This window comes from Amaranthus tricolor, chromosome 2, assembly GCF_026212465.1.
Source record: "Amaranthus tricolor cultivar Red isolate AtriRed21 chromosome 2, ASM2621246v1, whole genome shotgun sequence".
Taxonomy (NCBI): Eukaryota; Viridiplantae; Streptophyta; class Magnoliopsida; order Caryophyllales; family Amaranthaceae; genus Amaranthus; species Amaranthus tricolor.
In genome coordinates, this window is record NC_080048.1 from 5,050,215 (window position 1) to 5,073,164 (window position 22,950).

The following is a 22,950-nucleotide window of genomic DNA, read 5'->3' on the forward strand; positions in this document are numbered from 1 at the left end:
TAATAAAAAATTATAAAATTTGATATTAATAATCTTTGCATCAGATAAATCAAAAAATATTCCACTTAACTATGTTTTAAATTATAGATTATAAATTAATCACAAATTAAAGAAAATAAGTGAATATTACTTATATTCTCAATGTTGCGACTATATCGAAATGGAGGAAGTATTTAAAAATAAATAAGAAAAGGTACGGTAGAGCTGCTCGTCTGCCCCCACTTGATAAAATTTCAAAAATCGAGAGAGCGGCAAACTTTCAAAAACTCCAGTTTCTCACAACGGCTTCAACTTACAGTCACACACATATCTTTCAAACCCCCAAATTACAGATTTTTTCGAAACCCTAGCCGATCATACGTTCAAATTCAACCACATAACAATTCCAAATTCGACTTAAAGCGTCTCGATTTTTGCCAATTCATCAACATCTGTTAAAGATCGTCGAAAATGGGCGTCGAAAACTACCACGTGATTGAGCTTGTTGGTGAGGGTTCTTTTGGTAAAGTTTACAAAGGAAGAAGAAAATACACTGGTCAGGTATAAATTTATACATATATATTTTTTCTAATCGACTTTGTTAGTTTCTTTGATTCAGATTTTCAAATTTTATTGGGGAATCAATGATTTAGGGTTGTAATTTTGCAGACTGTTGCGATGAAGTTTATAATGAAGCATGGAAAGAGTGAGAAAGATCTTCATAACCTAAGGCAGGAAATTGAGGTGATTCTTTGGTTTTTTGATGGATTAGTTTAAATTCAGTGGAATTTTAGATGCTGTTCCTCACTTTAATAAAGGTTTTCAAATTATAATAATTCGTCTGTGAAATGAATGAATTTTTGTAATGTCAAATGAAGTATTCGTAAATCACGATAAATTTTGTCCAAAATACTGATAAATTCAAGTAATATTAAGCTTGTGCAATTGATAGAAAATAATTCTAGGTTATGGTTGTTGTTTGCATCGTTTTGTGTGAGCAAATGGCATTTACTCTCACATTTTCACTTGAGCTCCGTGGTATGTGAGAAATCTAGAAGGAGAATGGAGTGAACTCAATTGGATAGAGGATTAACTAAGGGATATGATCTCTTCAAATGATTTTCAACTCTATGAAGTTCACTTATGTCCAATTTCTAAAAGTATTGCCCATCACTTAGATTACACTCTCATTTTTTTAGTTTACTAATCTTATAAACTGACCATATTAAGCTAGGTGCAGCACACTTGAATTTATCATTAGTCAAGTACTCAAATCTTGGATTATTACTCTTATAAATGTTCTTATTACTCACAATAAAGGTAATCTACACTTCATATTGGTAAAGTGGTGCATGATTTCAAATGTTTTCTTTGTGATTGTTCATTCGGTTTCATAAACACATATAGGGTATTTGATAAAAGTTGATTTATTAGTTTGATATTAGAGGCAAGAATTCTTCTTTTCTTGCCGGCTAAAGTTTTGTCGGTCAAATGTTTGATGTAGTAGGTACTTTCTATTTGTGGTCTATATTTTGCATGTGGTTGTGGTTTTTGTTATTTCATATCAAGTCTGCACTTTTGTTCCACTATAATCAACACTCTGTTCAATGTTCTTAGAGAGTTGGATCCAGATTCCAGCCCTCGTGTTGCTCATTTTTCTGAATTGCTTTCTGTTTGACTTTCTGTTGTTTATGGATTTGTTTTCCAAGTACTTATCTACTAGTGCTTGTGGTAGCAATTATTAGTTATAAATAGTAAATACAATTATATCTGTCTCCTGCTTACATGTTAGTTTTATGAAAGTGGCTCCCTTTTTCTATAATATACGCAGTATTACTCTTCACTTGCTTGTTTTTAGTACTATTTTATTACTTTATTATTGAATTTTGTTTCATGTAAATTTCAGATACTCAGAAAACTGAAACACGAGAATATAATAGAAATGTTGGACTCCTTTGAGACTGCACAAGAATTTTGCGTAGTCACAGAATTCGCTCAGGTTTATTTTATCCCCTTCTTTGTAAGTTTCAATGGAAATTTTAGGACATGTCTTTGACACATATCGATGTAAATAATGCTACACCTGACAATATATAAGGACCTTGGTACATGCCAAGAATGTTAGTGGTTTTATCATGCATGGCAAGTATGCCAAAGGCATCTGTTTCATGAATTTCTCTAATGTCATCAACATAATTCTTGTTTAGGGTGAACTTTTTGAGGTTCTTGAGGATGATAAGTGTCTACCTGAAGAGCAAGTCAAAGCAATTGCAAAGCAGTTGGTATTGTTTCATCATTTGTATCGTTTAAATGAATTTATCTTATCACATTCGTAATAGTTCTTAAGCATATATTATACCTTTCATACTATTATGTTTGTTAGATGACTTTCTAGAAGTGAATAAACTTATATTGAATGTTTTAATCTTCAAAATTCCAGGTTAAAGCACTATACTACTTGCATTCAAACCGTATTATTCATCGAGACATGAAACCGCAAAACATCCTTATTGGTTCAGGCTCGGTTGTTAAGGTTTAGTTTTCGAAAATTATGCTTTGTTTACTTTTCTACTTTATGGGCTTTTGAATATCTGTAATCTATTCTTATTCTCTTTTCATTAAAAAGTTTTACTTGGAGGGATTGTTTATTTATATGACTATTACTGTAACTATGTAAGACTATGTTTGTCTTAGATGGAGCAAAAGATTTCATATTCTTTGTCATTTAGATTTTGAAAGACTAATGTGGTGTTTGATTTGGGCTGTTCAAGTAAGATTGAAAGGAATCATGTTGACATTCCCCCTTCATTGGTGTTCTATTTTTAATTCCCTTTTCTCCACAATAACTGAATGGAAACACCAAATCCCCTTTTCTTGATTTTCAATGCAACTCAAGGGACTTAATTTTCTCTAATATCATTGGTGTTGGATCAATACTCCTACACCCACCACCACCACAACAAACACTTATCTCATTGCGTAACTACCATCCTCACCCTTCAATCAACAATTCACAGTACTTACTATTTACCATCACCACACCATCACAATTGACAACATCACATAATTGCACTCACGATCTATCTCTATCTTTCACTTCTACCCAAAAAAGCCAGTTCACCTTCTAATCTACAATTTAAAGAAGTCAGCATCACCATTGGATTGTTTTGTCGTTAGTATTGGTGGATACGAATGTACTATCAATTCTTGTCTGGATTGTCATCTTATATTTATTAGTTCTTGTTTCAGCTATGTGATTTTGGGTTTGCACGTGCCATGTCAATGAATACTGTTGTGCTTCGATCCATCAAAGGTTAGTATTGTTGGTGATTAATAAATAGTTCTTTTTGAAATTCTACGTTAGTATCAGAATTTGGACATAACTTTCATGTTTGTTATTGTGATACAAATATTTCTTGCTTTATTGGACCTGATTGTGTGTCCTCTTTATGTTGGTTTTCTTTTGAATTGTCAGAATACTTCTTACTCAGTGTTTAATTCCAGATGTAGTGCTGTGAATTTCGGAATCCATGACAAAATCATCCCTACATCAACATCATTATTGTTTAATTAATTTTGGATGTTTCCACTTTTAGCTTCTTAATAGTCAAAATCCTTAAAGTTCTGTATAACATTTTCCAAAAAAATAAGTTACAATAAAAAGAACTAAATGAAAGGTTTATAGAATTATTTTCATACATCCATGATCTAATAAGAAACTTTCCTACTATTTCATTTGCTTACTTTTGGTTTTGATTGTACAGGTACTCCATTGTACATGGCCCCCGAACTTGTTCGCGAACAACCGTACAACCACACAGCTGACTTGTGGTCTCTTGGAGTAATTTTGTGTGTATCTTGACCTTGTTGTCCTATAGTTTAATGCAAAAGTTTTTACTTAAACTTTTGTATATTACTGTTGTCTTACAACCTATTTTTAAGCAGTCAAACTACTAAATATTGAATACAACATATCTTTTGTACTATATCATTGGACAAATAGTATAACTTAATTCTCCTGACTTGTTTGTGCACCAGGTATGAACTTTTTGTTGGCCAACCTCCATTTTATACAAACTCAGTTTATGCACTTATACGACATATCATCAAGGTACTCTGCAAACAAATAATGCTATCAAGGTCTTAAAGTTACGACACCGTAGAATCTCATATGTTTATTTCTTTTGATATGTAGGATCCTGTTAAATATCCTGAAAATATGGGCGCAGAATTTAAAAGCTTTTTGAAAGGATTGCTTAATAAGGTTTTATGCATTTTCTTTTATGTATTTTGCTGTCTGATAGGATCTTGACAAAAGTACATACTAATCTATTATTCTATTCTTGTATTTCAGGTCCCACAACAAAGACTCTCTTGGCCTAGCCTTCTTGAGCACCCATTTATTAAAGACGATTCAGTTGACTTGGAGATGAGGGTATTATGTCTTGTTTTTAAAGAATATTTGAGTAATTATGACAATTGATTAACATAATTTTCTCCTTTAGGAGTTTATTTCGGCTACAAAGCCGTTGGGGTGTGAAATTCCAAAGGTCCCACTACCTGTACGCCCTAACACCATAACTCCTGAAAGTAAGGCCTCAACCATCTATATATCTATTATCATCTACTTACAATTTAACAAATGTAGTCATCTAAATAGTATGAATTGCTAATGAAACAGGTAGAAAAGATACTAGTGCTGAAAATGAAAATTCATCCGTCCACCTTTCTAATGCTCAACCTTGTGAGTTTGACTCGACTTTGACTGAGGAAGCTCTTGGGCTTACAGGTTATTATTGTCTTGTCTTTTTTATTGTCGTCCAATTTGGTAAACAATTTAATGTATTTGAATTCCTTCACTATTTTGTAATTTTATTTTTATCTATTCTTTTGGGCTATGTTTTCATTGTCAAAGACAATGTGATATCCATGATTGCTTGGCTTAACTACATCTTGCATTTCAAGAGATAAAATTTATATGTAAAAGCGTTATAAATTATGACCTGGATTTTTATGTGGTGGTACATTTTGCAAGTGTAGATGTGTATTAGGTCAATAGAGATTGACTTGTTTGGAAACATCAAAAGACTATTAACCAATTTCAAATAATTTACATCTCGATTTTCAAAGAAATATAACGGAATCACCTTGGTTTTAAAAAGAGGCATGGGGCGCAACAAGGCGACTAGAATCACGCCTCAGAGACTCAAGGCATAGTGTAATACACGAGGCAAAGAACAGGCGCGCACCTTGTGCGCCTTTTGCATGTTGCCTTTCGTTTTTTGCTTTATTTAAATTTCATATACTAAAATACTTACCTTTCTTGATTTACTAGATTACCCTTAAAAAAAGTTAATCATTTGAATTTAGAGAAGAAAAAAAGCCCCTTTCTTGCCCTAGCCAAAGTAGATGAAGATAGCAGCAGGTGCATTGTTCTTCTCTTTCCCAAGTGTGCCACCATTCTTGACTAGGTATTCTTCTTCTTCCTTTTTCTTCTTCGTTTTATTTTCACTCTATTCGTTTTTCTTTCTGATTTAGATTGCTTTTCTCTCTTTTTGTTTTCTTTGTTTTCTCTCATTTCTTCTCTGTGAGATTATATTTTATAATGCTTGTATTTCTTATTTCTTTTTACCTTTTTCTTTCTGTACTTCTACTCATGTCTTTTATTACAATATCTATTCAAATTCTAATTTCTTTACAAATGAGTCCAAAAAAATAATGATAAAATATGGCGTTCTTGATTTGTACTTTAATTTAATTACTTAATTTTTCTGCCTATTTTGTTATAGTGATTGAGTCTTAGCATATAGATTTTTTTTGTTTGTGCTATTATTTAATTTTGCTTTTGCTTGTTTTGACATTAATGTATAATGATTTACAGCTTGAACAATGATTACATCAACTCTGATGCATCTTCATACACTTTGGATCCTGCAAGAGAATATGGTCAACTCAAAATTTATGTTATCTTATGATATTTTTATGCTAAAGTAGCGTTTTTCTAACTTGTATGAAGTAATTATATGAATTTGATGTTGTTTTAAGCATACGAAAAGCCCACGCATTACCTCAGTGCGCTTCGCGCTTCCTAAAACTGAGGGAATTACACTCTGGTATATTCGAGCTCTTTATAATGCTTCACATTGACATTATGGCAATGCCCTTCTGCTTTTAAATATATATATATATATTGTATTGATTGATAAAGTTAGCTCTTTTGTTCACTTATGTGAAGAATGAACCTTTTGATTTAGGTGGTCAACCACTGGATAGAATGGAAAACAACTCTCGCACTGTGAAAGGTGCGAAAGTTATAGGCCAAGACAAAGAGGCATTAACGCTTATTCTTGAACCAGCTAAATATTTTTCCAAAGGAACAGGGAACACTATCAGGTTTAATAAATATTCCATCTTTTTGCTTTAATCAATGATCCAATACAATGATTATCATTTTTTGAATAGATGTAGGTCTAGTTTGGTCTTTATTGAGATTACAATAGCAGGAGTTCTTTGATATTGTGTTTTTTGTAATCTATGCACTTTCAGAAGCTTTGGATAGTTTTTGGCCATTTTCAAACTACGTTGATATTGTTATTCTTGTATACCTTGCAGTCTTGCACTTTGACAAGCTTTGGATTTTTGATGATTTTTGGAATTTACAAACTACAAAAAACATTTATCTATTTTTCTTATGTTTTTTTCTTCAAACCATAATTTAAAACTCAGAATTCTTTATATTAATCTTGAAAATAGCTTCTTTACTACTTATAAGTTTCACTTAGAATTATACTAGATAACAAATACTATGTGTCCATATGAAACTAAAACCCTGTTTTAGCTATAATATCAATTTCTAGTTGGAGAATAAGACAAAACACAAGTAGATGGAAGAGAAGAGTGGATGAGATGATCATTTCCAAAAAAGGTCACCATGCATAGTAAGTGAGTCAAACTTAAGTAGAGATAGATGCAATTTCATAGGAAATAAGTGACTATAACATAACCTTAATCATAAAAAATGGGGCTGTTGTTGAGAAATGTACTTGAGAAAATTTTTCACTAAGATGTTGCCGAGACAAGATTCTCGAGACTTCTACGTTCATGCAGCAAGTAATAACTTTTTTTTTTTTCTAAATATGGCAGGAAGGAAGATATTCTCAAGTTGAACCAATCACTTAGAATTCTTTCAAACTTAGTTGCAGCCGATGCTGTTGCACATACTAGTCGTGATGAAATAATTTTTGAGCTTTTGGGGCTTACTTCCGCTCTTATTAGCCAAAAAAAGATAGATTTTTTTGATTTGATTGCTAAGGTATGTCTCTTAGTCATGAAAAGATTGATGTGCAATTGTGCATGACTTGATAATAACAAAATAACCTTAAGTGTTGGATATGAACCCATCGAAATAAAAGCCTATTCAGTTCTAAAATAAAATGTTCCAAATGTTGGAATTTCTTTGTCTACTTAAGGCATTTGCAACATTATGCATTAATTTCTGATTATGAGTCAAATGGTTTAGCAAATAAAAGTGAGAGAATCAATTGATTGCTTTGGGATCTTTTTAAAGATCGATACATGTTAGTTGATTGTATATTCCTTTTTGACTATTCAATTTAGAATATTCCTTCCTCTTTGATCCCTTTGGCGTATGTATTCAAAGGGGCCTTTATATTATTCAAATCATAATATGTTTTTTCGATTGCCTTTATATTATTGTTGCTACTTGCTTACATTTACCAATTTTATCAGCTGAACAATCTTCAAAACAATTCTTAAACCATTGTTTTGATTCTCTCAAAGAAAATGTTTGCTCTCTTTAAAAATAAAAGGTGATAAAACAAAAGGAAAAGAAAATAAGGAACAAATGGCCTTTTTGATTACCAAATGTGATTTAGATAGTCATAGATGTTGTCTTGAAACGTAGTTCTAGCCCTACTTTATTGAGCTTTTTGCACAATATGAAGTGAACAGGAAAGCCTGCATCAACGAACTTGGTATATTACTAAATTTTTAATTGATAATCAAAACTTCTTTTATGCACCAAGTAAAACTCTGCTTCAAGCACATTGCTGGGAGTTTTGGAAATTATGTTGGTAAATTTTATGAATGTTAGCGTGTAAGGTTTGTGGAAAGGATTTTACATACTGATGTGCAAATGACTTATTAGTGATGTCTCTTGATGTGAATAATTCCTTTTTTATGAGTGCTTGATTTCTGTGCAGAGTTTCCTGGTTATTAGAAAGTTAATTGATCGTGGTGGAGATAGCTTTGGGAGCTCATATTTTACCCAGTGGGTTGCTCTTGTCGAGCTGTTTTTACAGGTAGTTTTTCAATATTCTTGCGCCTTTTAGGGTCAAGTCATGACACCATAACTTTTGTATACTATTTTGCCTAGGATCAATGGATTAAAGAATATCAAGGAATTTGTTCACAAACCAGTTGAATTTTGCATTGTTCATATGAGGAAGTGTGTTTATCATAAAGCATATTACGCCAGTTGGAAGTTTTTTGCTATATTTCTAGCTATCTTTACCTAAGAGTATTGGCAGATCAATCATGTGCTTCAATCATGAAGTGTGTCAATGTCAGAGCAATTACTAGTTTGATTGTGTAACTACAAAGATAATATTGGATCCATTAATTTAGATGTGATTTATGTGCCTTGTCATGTTTACCATTCTGTACATGTTAAGCCAGTTCTTTGCTAAAAATATTTCTCTTGGCTGCTTTTGCAAGGTACAAGTTTCAGGTAGGTAGCACTTATTTGCATGTGCTTATTTTTCCTAATCAATTACTTATGAGTAAATTGAGCCTTTTCTTTTTGGTTTCAATCGGTTAATATTATCATAGAAACTTAAACATGGAAAATTTTGCTTGCGCTATTTCTTGCAATAAATTAAAGTTATTAGGTTCGAAATTTATGTTGTCACAGTTTATATGCAAGTTCTTTTACATTTTATGGTTATGGAGATTGATGACTTCTACGTGGCATTTTATGAGGTAAAACCAGTCTAAAAATTGGCAATTTTTTATGACCCTTTCTAAAAATACAGCACTCGACATTTTGCTAATAATTTGCGTTTTTGGGCTCCATTCCTTCATTCTATTAGTTATTCTTCATTATATTGAGAGTAATTCTTCAAGCTAAAGCCTTAATCTGTACGGCAGGTTGTTAGCAGCCTGGATGATTCTAGTGGCAGAGTTCTTTATGAGTCTATCTCCTCTATTGCAGTTATGATAAATCAAGTTACTTTGGCTATTAAAGAAATTTCTCTTTCTTGCCCTCCTAAAACTGTTGATATATTGAAGCAAATCCTTGACCATGCTATAACAAGTGGCTTGGTTGATCACCTTTGCCTCTCCCTAGCAGCTTCAGGAACAAGTATGATTTCAGGTTCTGCTAATTTATCACGAGTTGCTGCAGAAGGGTGCAGAGCACTGTGGTTTTTGATAAATGCATTAGAGAGTTTGTCTCTGAAAGAAACTGCTAGGGAATTTCCACTCTCTTCTCTCCGTAGCCATTCATTGTCCCGACTAGAAATCTCGGAGCAGGAAAAGTCTCCAGATATTGAGATTGTGTGTGAGAAGGTGATCGATGCTATTACAAGAGCATTTCTGGATTCCAAACCAGTTCATTGTGCCATATTATACTGTTTTCGACAGCGTAATGAAGCTGTGCTCTTAGCTGGTATCCAGGTTAGTTAGTGATGCTGTTGCGTAAGTTAATATGCTTTCACGGTTTCACCCTTAGTATGGATTTGGAGTTGATGATGGCCAGGGATGTAAATTGCTCATACCTATGTTTTGTTATCATAATCATGTCAGAAAACTTTGGTTATAAGAGATGCAAGGATCCATCCTTATTTTTACTTTTGAATAGCCCTTTGGTAGTGATTGGGGGAATGACAAATTGTCTCTTTCATGTCAAAAATTTGGCTACTTAATTTCTTATATATGCGTGTCATAGGCTATCCTATCATACCATACAAGAGCAGGTTGTTAAATTTATCGATAGCTTTCATGCTAATGTAACTAACATGTTTGTACCAGTCAAAAAATAAAATGCATAACTACAAGTCAATAAACTAGGATTCTTTTTCAGATGTCTCACAAAGTCAGCCATTCTTAGTTGATATCTATTGCACAATCCAATGACATTTTATTGTGTTTCAGCTCATACTGAGGTGCTGTATGCATAGTGGAATGGTGGCAAGTGCTCTTTGTGGCCTTCCCAGTTCCTTGCCTGTTACAACTGAGGTAAGTGGTGGAGGTGATCATACACTTGTCTCTGAGATGTTCTCCATATTATCTTTATGTGGATCAGCATTGAGCAAAAATTCACTAGCCAGTGAAGCTAATGGCTCAAAGTGCAAATTTGCTAATCCTCGTGGGCTTGCTCTGCATTCATGCTTGCTTCTTGCAACAATTGCTCAATCTTTCAAGTCAACGGGGAGAAAATATGCATCATCAATTTTAACCTCATCCTCGAAAAGACAACATGCAAGGCTTTCATTGCTCGCTCAACTTTTTTCCTGTGATGATGGAGTTTCTACCTCATTTCAACCTCATTACTCAGCAGCAATGCTGGCCTATGCATCCATTTTATTCCTTGAGACTGGAGCTTCTGTTGAATCTTCATTATCTGATATAGCAATGCCTCTTGTTCCTCGCACTGCTACATTGTGTGACCTTCTCAAAATGAATTACAAAGTTGAGCACCAAAGCAACGGCAATGGTACAAGCATGCTTTCTCATTGGCATGGATTCAGGGATGGATATATTGGCTTGCTTGTGTATAGGCTAAAGTGGGGAGGACCTTTGGCTGTCCAGCAATTTTGTGCAAGTGGACTCCCTCAACTTATTATAAATTTACTGGGTGACAATTCTGTTGTTGATTCTCAAGATGTGGTTGGATTATCTCCTGTTGGAGTATTCTGGACTGTTTCATGTCTAACCCATTGCCTTCCAGGCGGTTCTGTGACCTTTCGACAGATATTGTTACAGAATGACAATGTTGCATGTATTCGTGACTTGGTTTCTGATGCTCATCTGAAGCCCCTTAAATATTGGGAGGGTCCTGGTGGAGGAAAAAGTGGAGTGAAGGATATCATAAATGCTGTGATTGATTTTTTGGCCTTCCCTTTTGTTGCTGTTCAGAACGCTACTAGTTTGCCTTCTACCACTGCTTCCATTAGCAGTGGGCATCTCCTAAATGTAGGTTCACCTGGTGCCAAAATATGCAGCAAAGACTCAGACATTATGAAAGCTATCAGGGAAAACATGGAAAAATACACAAAGATTCTTGTAGAGGTTAGATAATCTTTCACCAATTCTTTGTACAAAATTTGCAATTTTAATGGAAGTTTTATTATGATGATCCTCAATAGACTACTGAAGAAGATAATTTATGAACTTGTATTAGGATTTTTTTTAAACATATAGTTCATCATCCTGAGTAGCTTGCGCTGAGAATAGAGTGGGGATGGCCTGTTTTTTTGTACGAATCATGCTTATTGCTTTCACGTTCATTATGATGGATTATATTATTGACTACTCTTTGTCTTGCATTCTTCACAGTATATAATATGTAGGAAGTGTGCTTAGCACATTCATATGCATGTGCTTTCACAGTGGATGGGGGTAACATACAAGAAATTTGCATTAAATATCTTATATTGATGCAATTTCCCAATTATTTCTCCTTCTTCAGCTCTATGCTATAACTCTTAAAGTTTTCATAATCTCTTACTCCTGTCTTTTGAGTTTGCAGGTTGGGATACCTTCTATAATTCTGTGTTGTGCTGATGCTTTGGAGTTGAAGGACACACAAAGGCCAGTGGCATTCCTTGCTAAAATGACTAGCCATAAACCATTGGCAATTCATCTTGTAGGGAAGGGGATGCTGGAAGCTTCTAGGATGAGAAGGTTGCTAGACGGTTCAAGCCCAAAAGGAGTTATCCTGGATGTCCTCATGGTAGTGTCTGAACTAGCTCGTATGGACAAGGTTAGTAAAATCTGTTTTTTTATTTTTTATTATTTTTTGATCCATGTTGTTGACTGATAAATATGCTGGCTTTGGCCTTCATTTTATCTCAAATCTCAAAAGCATAAAATTTGCTTAAAATATTGGGTAACCATTGCTTTGAAAGCACATCTGTCAGCCCAAGGACCTGACTTCTGAGGCACAACTAATTTCTTTCACTCTTAGTTGCTTGTGGATAAACAACTTCATGGTTATAGATTTAGACATTTCAATAGCTAGATTAGGATAAATTAATACATCTTTAGGCTCTTGAGGTACAGAAGATCTGGTTATGGCAGTCGCTTTTGAACTTTCAACATATGAGATTTTGAATTTTGTTGCTCTGTATACACTTGCCTGAATGTAACAGAGCTTAACATGCCTTCTAAAAACTGCAGCTAAGTTCTGTGAGCATCAACTAACATATTATCTGTTTAACGGTGCAAATACAAGTTTCTTTGACTGTAGTATATACTTTTGTGAAGTTCACAATTTTCTCCTTTATAAAAGATTCTTTTACAAGAAGTGGCGTACGAAGCTCTCACCGTCTCTCTTATGTGCAGAAATTTATGACTGCTGAATGCTGTTCTAGTCTGTTGAAAAAGAATCTGTTATATTGTTGTCCTTGTCCAATTGTGTCATGTGTACTTTACAGGGTTTTTATGAGTACATTGACAAGGCAAACATATTGACACGTTTAAAGGAGTTCCTCACCGAAAAAGATCCTGACTTGCGCGCAAAGGCTTGTAGTGCTGTGGGAAACATGTGTCGACATAGCTCTTACTTTTATGATTCACTGGTAGGTTGGAGATGAAGTTTGGTTCGCTTTTATCTTAGCTAAATAATGCATATGCTTACTGGAATTTCCTTAGGAATAGCCAAATGATATTTGATTTGAAAATTTTCATGTTTTTCTGTATTTAGTTGGTTTTCGTTGCATGTGCTTACCATTTTTTTTTTTTCTAATTGTTTGGTGTTTAGGCAAGGCATAATATCATCAATCTACTCATAGATCGATGTGCAGACTCAGACAAGCGTACTAGAAAATTTGCATGTTTTGCGGTAAGATTTTTCCTGTTTAGAATCAATTATTCATATCCCTTGCTAATTGTGTACATTCATTTGAGAGAAATTACATAATTCTAGAACCTGAAATTGCTGCTTCAATTGATGCCTCAGATTGGAAACGCAGCCTATCATAATGATTTGTTGTATGAAGAACTTAGAAGTTCCATACATCAACTAACAAATTTGCTGCTTTCACCCGAGGAGGATAAGACAAAAGCAAATGCTGCTGGTGCTCTTAGTAATCTTGTTCGCAATTCCAACAAGCTCTGTGAAGATATTGTGTCCATTGGAGCTATTCAGGTTTATTTTATTACATATATGGAGATCATATGCTTCTTTAGTTGCTCTGGGTTTGGTTGGGGGATTATTGCAAGGATAGATTCCAGACTGAAAAGTTTAACAGATAATACTTATAGAAGGATAGATTCCAGACTCAAAATCATGAATTATAACCCAAACCGTATCAACGCTGCCTTAAGAGTAATATTACTGATTGATATAATTACTAATAGAGAAATTTCACATGGTAGCATCCAATTTTTATGAAACGCCAGTGGTAGCATTTTTGTAAGATTTTTCCACATGGTAGCATTCAGTTTATGCACTATCTAACTGCCGTAGCATTTTCCATTAAATTCTTGTTAATTTCCGTTTAATTTATTATTTTGTAAGATTTTTCCACATGGTAGTATCCAGTTTTTACTCAAATGTTTAATTTACGATCTTAATGTTTAATTCACCGATTAATTTATCAATGCCCTTAAATGTTTTAATAAGTAAGTAGATATGTATTCGTGCTTGGAATACACTTTTTGAACTTATGAAATGCACTTTAAGCTTATAAAATGCACCTTTTGAATTATTTATTAGTGTTTATAATACACCTTTGAACTTTATAATACCAATAATTTGAATGAAAATAAAATTGTGACAACATTTAAGGGCGTTGATAAATTAAGATGAATAAAACGTGTAAATGATGAGTTAAACATTTGTGAGCAAAAATTGGATGCTACCATGTGGTATCTTACAAAATGATGAATTAATAAAAAATTAACAAGAATTTAACGAAAAATGCTACGGTAGTCAAATAGTGCATAAATTGGATGCTACCATGTGGAAAAATCTTACAAAAGTGCTACCACTGGCGTTTCATAAAAATTGGATGCTACTATGTGGAATTTCCCTTATTAATAAGCTGATTGACAATGAATCTTAATATGACTTTGCCAAAACTGAACCAAACATGAATTGATGACTACATTAAGATGGCGTATAAAATTATGTGCATTTCTTACTTATGTGAAGTTGCGGATGATATTTTCTACGAAGGGTCAATTGGAAATAACCTTTTTATTGTCACTTATAAAGCTCAAATTGCGTACATCCAAACCTCCCCCTCGCCCACCCTAACCCCACACACGCGTAGGTGGGAGGATCTTAATGGCATTAGGGGATCTGATTTTGATTTTTATGGAAATGTCTTTGAGGAACAGTATTTCTTATGCTTTTCTTTTCAGAAAAAATTGAAGTCATAGTATATGCTTTGACCTTTAGTAACTGCATATAATCATGCAGGCTTTACTTAAGGTGGTGTCAGAGTGCTCCACTGCAGCCCTGAATCCCCCAAGACGGGATGCTGTTAGCGAATCACCTTTAAAAATCGTTCTTTTTGCTTTGGCGAAGATGTGCGCACACTCGGCTTGCAGGAATTGCATTCGTTCGTCAGAGTTGTTTCCTGTGATTGCACAGCTTCAACAATCACCTGAAAAAACCATTGCCAATTATGCGAAACTCATTTATGATAAATCCAGTAAAGCTTGAATCCTATTTTGCTGTAGGAGGATAGTCAAGTTGAATGTTTCCAATGGTACCAAAATCGTAGAATCTGAAGGCGAACCCAGAGATGACTGTTCATATTGTACATATTTATGTATTAAAATACTTTTTGATCTATGTATTATTATCAATCAGTTTATTGGTGTAAACAAATTAAATGTATGATTTTAGAAACTGATGCAATTCTGAAGTTTACAGTTTTCTATTCAAGTTTGTTTGACATGTGTTCTTGGCAATGTTCAGAATCCATATGTGGAATTAGTTGTCATTTCAAGAGTTAAAAATCCATGTGTTCTTAGGCCTTCAGCGATCCTAGCTTGTCAATTGTGACAGTGGGCCACAGCCCACAGGTGCATTTTTATTACCATTTTGTGAGATTGGTGCACCTGGTGTCATACAAGTATTACCCGTCTAGTCCGTCATTTTATAATTAATTCTAGAGAAAAAGTACATAAAGAAATGTAACCTTTGGCATAACCTTACATGACTTGTTTGCTCATGCTTAATCAGAAGTCATTATTTGAAGGTGTAAAATACGGCATTGCACGACCCTCTCAACAAGATTTATGAATACATCTCAACATCATCACAAAAACACATTTATGAATGGAGGTCATTTAAAAATTTAGACACCTGTAAATTAAGACTTTGACATTATTGTTATTGTTGATATAAACTAATACTCCCCTATTTCTTTTAAAACATCCCATTTGCTTTTTTAACCACTATTCAATTTTCATCAACCACTTTTAATTTGTAATTTATTTTTAATCTTTAAATTATAACATAGTCAAATATAATCTTGTTTGATTCATCTCAACATAAGGTGTAATATCTATTTTTTATAATTTTTAATAATATACAATTAGAGATATTACAGATTAAATTTGTGCATTGATAAATATGCATAAAGCAAATAGAACGTTTGAAAAGAAACAGAGGAAGTATATTTTATAAGATAGTGTTCTTAATCCCATTTGATATTGATTATGACAACCCAATTACTAACGTGAGTATTAACTATCAAGTTCCATATGGTACATTCATCTTCTATAGTCAAGAACTAGATCATGAACCGAACCCACCTGTATTGGATGTAATTTTCGAAAAGAACTTGATGATATTGAGCTTTGGAGCAATTACTGATCTTGTGATCCATGTTAGGTTGATGAAGGCAACTTAGTATAATGCAAAAACGCCCTCTTACAGATCTGTTTCGATTATGAGAATCGAAACAATAGAGGCTCAGCGTCAATAACTACCATCGTACAATGGCAACAAACATCGTCAATGAGTGCGATGCAAAACTACTGCTATAAACTAATCGCGCTCGCTCTTGTTTAAAGAATGGACATACCAGAAGGTTGCATTTTGTATTCCTATCAAATAGTAAGCTGCATATCTGTATCGTTTCGGTATATATCTATTCTTTAAACAACGAAAAAAGACCAAGTCATCTCAAAAGAACTCATCGTCATCCACGTAGTAATTGTACTCTTCTCCTTGATTGTCATAATGTGAATAGTTGGAATAAGTTTCCCAGTCGTTTTCTCCATCCTTGTTAACATCTGTTGCATCGCCTGTGTTGTTATCTTTTAGAGTTCCAACTGAACTTTCTCCCACATGCTGCTCTGAATCTGGCTCACCCCTACTCTTTGAACTATTTGAAGCCAACTGCAAATCAAGTAATGTGTTCAGAAATTACAATCAAGGACATTAGTAAGAAAATGCATATGTAACCGGGAATTATACAAAAAATGAAAGAGGAAGAACCACGGATGAAGAGGAAACATAAGGGGAGAGTTTGGCAAACGGATAATAGCTGGTTAGCTGATATCTGATTACAGTGGCTGATTTGACCAACTGATTTTATTAGCTGGTTTGACCAGTTGATTTTGAATCTGCTGCTATGAGCAGCTTGTTCAAAAAAAACTTATTCATAACAATAAGATGTTTCAACCAACTAATTTACCAATCGTATTGACTGGTTTCACCACCCAACCCTCTAATTGTATCAAAACAAGCCAAAATTGGCCAATAAGCTATTTTTCCGAACACCCTAAGGTTTATTTTAAAACAACATTTCTCATGTACTCATGTCTCTTAACGAATCAAGCGCAACCAAACATGTTACAAGTTTCATAAGAACTTTAAGGTCTCTCATGTTACGATCCGTTTTAAACGGAAAGTTACAACTTGGATAAAAAGAATTTAAACAGCTAATTTAAAACTAACATCAACAAGCAATAGTTAAAATTAGAGAGGAAATTATCAAACTCAAGACTTACAGGGTCTTCAAGGAATTCAGACAGTGCATCATAGTTGATTCTGGAGTGAGGCTTCTGAAAAACACATAGAAGCATTATCAGGGAGTAGCTTGACTTTCAGGTTTTTCATGTATAAAAGAACACATGTTAAAAACCAAGACAGTTGAGTAGACAATTTAGACCACCGGTATGCTACTGAATACAATGTGTAAATACAAGTGTACGTTTATTACAAATAAAATGTTACATTTGGAGATAATCGGGTCTTATCTCAGTTGGAGCATCTGCATATCATGGGTTCAATTCTCGTTGCCCCATCCCACAGTCCTCCACTTCCCTTGGCCTACCCAGTATTAAAATTATGTCAAATTTAGAATTTTCACACATACCTTCTTAGGTGATGTTGGCCGAGCTGTTTTAGTGGCAGTTTGTGCTCTCATTGCACCAGTTTCTCTTTTCTTTCTGGACTCCTGCAAACCAATTTTTCATTATAAATAGCAGTGACGAAGTTAACAAGAGATCCTAATCAACAATACACCAAAACCTTGAGTAATAATCAGAGCCTGTCTGCCTGCCTGCCTGCCTTCCGTATCTCACATTAAAACCCCACATTCCCCAAATATAGAGCAACGTCACATCGATATCTGCAAAAGGGGTATGGATCTTTTATGGTCGTGATCCTAACATTCTAAGCAAAAGATCACAGTATTCACCTTAAAGCTAGAGTGCACAAGTTATCATCGTCGTTATCATCATCATCACAGTATCCAGCCCATAAAAGATATGCTTAGGGTCTGGGGAGGGAAGGAAGACGGCAGACCATACCCTTATTGAAGGAAGAAACATCTAGAAGAATTCACCTTTTTGGATTCCGTCACTTTTACAGCAGAAGTTTTGGCTTCTTGTTCCTGTATATGGATACAAAAAAAAAAAAAAATCGAAACATATTTAGTTACTTCTACCAGGAAAGAAAGATAAAAGAAGTGTCATGCGAATAACAATCACTCCATATTAGGATAGAAACAATAACTACCTTTGTTTAAGGACATCAAACAGAAAGTTGATGTAAAAATTGTAATGAACATAAGCATTGAGAATTACATTACCTGAAGGTATTGTCGATTCATCAGATTCCAAATAATTTTCTTATAATTCTTCTCTTTTTCATTACTTATATAATCGCCAATCTACAAAAACTCCCCGATGGATCACATTAGCCGTCAAAGATGGACAATATAATGCATACCGAAATTAAACTACAAGACAAGCAGAAGGCAAAGCTCAACTAAAAAGCTTAGTTATACAAGAGTCACTTAAACCCAACAAATTATTGCAATACGAAACAAAAACGTTAAGTGGGTGTTAATAATAATAATACTTCAGTATACCGTAACCCCTTTTTAAGCATTCCCTTTCTATTTCAATTCCACTTCTGATACGAAACAACTCCTAAGTTTAATCATCAGAAGACCGGCAAAAGTTCTGCTTGTTAAGAGATCATCATAACCCAATAAATATCAGTGTCACAGCATGACAGTGTTAAATTAAGGTAATTTTCACCAAAGATTGCAAGGCATATTAAAAGATGCGTATAATTTTGCGTCAAGAAAGATGACAGTGAATATTGATGTGTGATGACCAGTGTCACATGATTCGCTAGCTAATTTGCTTTTTAACTTCGCAATTCGCTCAAATTTGTCCAAAATAGACCAAAACCGACCATAACTCGCTTTTTTCGATTCGCAAAGAGATTAGCGAATCATGTGACACTGGTGATGACCCTATAAAAAATACTTCTAAAGAAACCAACAGTATAAGGTACATTGCAAAATGAGCTCAAGTATGTAGTGGACGTCAAAGATTCTAGAGATAAGTTCTACTATCTTTCTCTATTGTTAACATTGTAATTTTGTATGTCCCCATTTCCTTTATACATAGAAAGAATAATTCAGATTCAGAATACAAAAAAGGCATGTAAATGAAGTAAATTAGGTAGTACAACACACCTCTGCATCATCTATGTCAGAAAGGATTTCTGATTCATCGTCAGAAAGAACTTCCGATTCATCTTCAGAATCAGTTGTATCCCCAAGTTCACTTTCAGACACATTAACATTGTTCATGTCCTTCTTGCGGTAGAAAACCAGGATCTAGCACAACGAAAGAAATTTTAGTTTAAATCATCTTAAACAGAAAATTTATGGCGGATATTAAACTATAGAATTACGCATATTTGATCAATAATCATACTTAACACAGTTTACTTCCATTGATATATGCCCAACAACATAAATTCAGAAACTTGTAGGAACTGATATTGCCCACTTCTTAATACTACCATCAAAGAGCGGTAGTCACGCACTATTTTTTGGCGTATGAAGAAAATTGTGACGCACACGCACTATTACTTTCTCATGTAAGGTCTTGAGTCCGATTCTTATAGCCCCTTTTCTTAAGCCTACCACGTAATCTCAAAAAAAAGGTAGATAGTCCTTAAATGTAATTCTAATTTTTACAATAGTGAAATTGTATAGAATCCTTAATTTTGAAAGTTGGGACATTATTCATTATTCTATTATTATATACATATATTCCATGACTCTAATGTCATTTGATGACTTTTTCCTTTAGGGTTGAATGTATGCAACCTAACGCTTGGTAATAAAGAGCTTATTTCTAATAGACTCTTTGGTAAAAAAAACATAAATTAACCCTTGTTGGCAATATAATAAAGATGTCAATGCCGGACCTAGTTAAGCACTAGGGGTTGCATATGCAACCCCATTAAAAAAAAATTCAAGAAAGTTGTACCTAGTTAGGGCTCAAACCCGCAACATGCTGCCACATGTGAATAATTAATCCCACTACAATACCACTAAGCTGCAAGATTTTCATTCGAGGTGTTTTTTGTTTTACTTTATTTGTGCCGTTGTCTTTTAAGTTATATTTTCCTTGTTAACGAGAATAAAGACGTCTTTATTAAGCTCGCAACCCATATTTCAAATCCTAGGTCCCGCCGCCTCATCATTAGCAACTCCACATAAATAAGGCATGTATATGCAAGTTTAGGACTTTGCACCTATGATTGCAAACCAAAAGATAATATTTCAAATTTCATCTCTTGTAGCAGAAGTGAATCTAAAGATTAAGCTTCAATGAGCAAATTAATGCATGTGTAACATAACCATAAATGCCCATATGATGTGGAAAACACTGGAGATAATTATGAAGAACAAGACTCATAAAAACTTTATTCTACAATTAACCATAATAAAATTACAAGTTCATAAATTTCTCAGCTTCATATAAATAAACAACATTGATAAAAATGATATGAAGCGAAATAGATAAGAACCAAAGATTCAAACTTTGAAAAAAAAAAAAAGAAATCCCAATATATTAACATTGATAAATCAAATAATCAATGAATATGAAATCATTAGACATCAAAATTATCATCTGAGCATTCATAAATCAACAGAACCCAACAAACATGTCGATTTGTCATTCATTCAGTGATTCATAGCTTAATTTTCCAATGCAAAAACCTTATTGATTCATGCATTAACAATTATCAATTATCATACATAATTAAAGACTAAATTAAGAATTAAAATTTAAGAATGGAGATACCTGGAGTCAGAGGAGAATTACCCTGCCGCCAAAAATCGCAATTTTGTGTATTCTTTTTAATGAAAAATAGTGAAGTTAAAATTTCCAATGGTGACTCCAAGTCGGTGCAAAGGCCCGCCGAACTTCTTTTTTTTTTTTTCAAATTAGACCATGAAGCCTAGGTCATGGTATATCACATTTTATTGGAAAAATTACTTATAATATTTTATATTACTAATTTTCTCATAATAATATTATTTTTTAATTAAACATAAATAATTTTAACTATAAGGGTAAGAATGCACCAAGTTAACCTGTAATCTATGTAACAAGTTATTTTCCATAAAAAAAATTAAATACAAAAATAAATTATAAAAAAATTAAAAATAAAAAAATGATAAGAAAAATCAATAAGTGTAATTTTTTATTTTAACTTTTAATTTTTAATATTTTTGATTTTTAATTTTTATTTTTTTATATTTTATTACAAAAACACATCACCATTTGGACAGCAAAGTTCTTGGGTAAATGGCCCTAATATTGGAATTATTCATGGTTAATCAAAACTTGAGATTATTATAATAAAATCAATAAAATATTCAATTATTCTAAATAAATTTTTCTATTTTATTTTTATCTCACATTAACTAAACACAAATTTCTTTTTTTTTTTAATGATACTTCATATGATTAAGTATTGTTTTTCTATGTTAAGATTCTGAAATCAAATCTTACTTTATCTTTCCCTTTTTTTAGCCTACCCTATAAACCTAAAATGAAATATAAGACGAGTATGTTGCAAAATTAGCATTAAGTTTGTGCTAATAGAAGATATTTTCAATAATATAGGTAATTTTATATTGATATAGAATTTAATTTAGATATCTTTTTTTATATTTAATTTGTTATTAATATAGTTTAAAAATTCTACTTTTATACTACATTTTCTTAAAAAGCTACAAATAGTCAAATTGCTTCTAGTAATGACATCTAAACAACTACTTTTCTAAATTTAATGTGGTGATCCCACATTCAAAAAAAATTACATGTTTAATAAATAATATAATAATATGACAAGTAATTAATTGAAGACTTGTCCAATGTTGAATATTGTATCAAATAATGATGTAGAACAGGTATTATTAAGTAGTAATATTTTAATATGATAAATTTATTGTGATATAAGTGTCATGTAATTTCTATTTAGCCAATAATTGTTATTTCACGTGGCAAATTTAATGTCATTAAAAAATTTTCAGTTATTTTATTTAATTATTTAATATTGTTGTAATAATAAGAATATTATTGATTTTATCATTAGTGCTTTGAAGCTTAACCTCATGAAAAAGGACACTAATTTTACCAAATAAAAGTTAGGAATATTATATAATAATATTTTGTCAAACAGTCTCTACCCAAACCCAACTAGTAGAAGAATCCTTGAAACTAAATAACAAACAAGATTAAATATGTGGTAAAAACTAAAAGTCACACCTTGTCTTATGGGGTTGTTTGTATCGCACCCTGCAGGAAGTTGCATGATTATTAAAAAAAAAAAAAAAAGGCTATTATCAGTTTATTAAATCATATATACTTTAGTGACTTTTAATTTTGCTATATGGAGTATTATTTTAGTTCAATTAATATAATTTATTTAATTATCTCTTTTGAATAGACTTGAGAGTAATGTTGTAGTTGATGTATTTTTTTTCATTTTTGCCTTTTATGTATAGCGTTAACAGATTTAAATACACAAATTTTGTGAGAGACGGTCTTTTTGAAAGATCATTTTTAATTTGGTGAGTCCATTATTATTTTTTAGTTTGATTAAACTTTAATGGGTTGAACCTAAAAGACGTTTTTTAAAAAGGAGGTCTCTAAAAAAACCGGATGATTTAAATATCATCTTCATATATAATCATCAAAACTCATATATTTATATCTAATAACGATTAATAAAAAGGACATACCAATTTCGATACATACATTTATTTAGAGAACGAGTTGAAGTCAACTAATTCAGTAGTACATGCCCAAAATAATTAGTCAATGTTATAAACATATAATCACAACTTTGATGATGATGAAAAGTCGCGAATAAAAACATTTTTTATGAGTTTTATAACTATAGGAAAAATACTACTTCTCCTAAAATTTACTTTA

General features: G+C 32.8%; 2 protein-coding genes across 2 annotated transcripts; one reads left to right on the top strand and one right to left on the bottom strand.

Annotated features, from left to right (window-relative positions):
* The first annotated feature begins 209 nt into the window (after window positions 1-209).
* On the top strand, window positions 210-15,144 carry LOC130805898 (serine/threonine-protein kinase TIO). The gene is made up of 22 exons (XM_057670733.1): window positions 210-540; window positions 649-723; window positions 1,886-1,978; window positions 2,187-2,261; window positions 2,420-2,512; window positions 3,229-3,292; window positions 3,744-3,828; window positions 4,018-4,090; window positions 4,175-4,243; window positions 4,334-4,414; window positions 4,485-4,569; window positions 4,661-4,768; window positions 6,234-6,372; window positions 7,123-7,291; window positions 8,202-8,300; window positions 9,148-9,675; window positions 10,153-11,289; window positions 11,750-11,983; window positions 12,657-12,800; window positions 12,983-13,063; window positions 13,181-13,369; window positions 14,648-15,144. The coding sequence occupies exons 1-22, from the start codon at window positions 451-453 to the stop codon at window positions 14,891-14,893; spliced, it is 3,957 nt and encodes a 1,318-aa protein (XP_057526716.1). The 5' UTR covers window positions 210-450; the 3' UTR covers window positions 14,894-15,144.
* A 949-nt stretch (window positions 15,145-16,093) lies between these two features.
* On the bottom strand, window positions 16,094-20,951 carry LOC130806865 (uncharacterized). Its single transcript, XM_057672092.1, has 7 exons — window positions 20,809-20,951; window positions 19,182-19,325; window positions 18,282-18,362; window positions 18,036-18,083; window positions 17,565-17,645; window positions 17,197-17,250; window positions 16,094-16,582 (listed from the first exon to the last, which is right to left on the bottom strand). Exons 2-7 carry the CDS (start codon window positions 19,296-19,298, stop codon window positions 16,367-16,369), a joined length of 597 nt encoding a protein of 198 aa, XP_057528075.1. The 5' UTR covers window positions 19,299-19,325; window positions 20,809-20,951; the 3' UTR covers window positions 16,094-16,366.
* Between the last annotated feature and the right edge of the window lie 1,999 nt (window positions 20,952-22,950).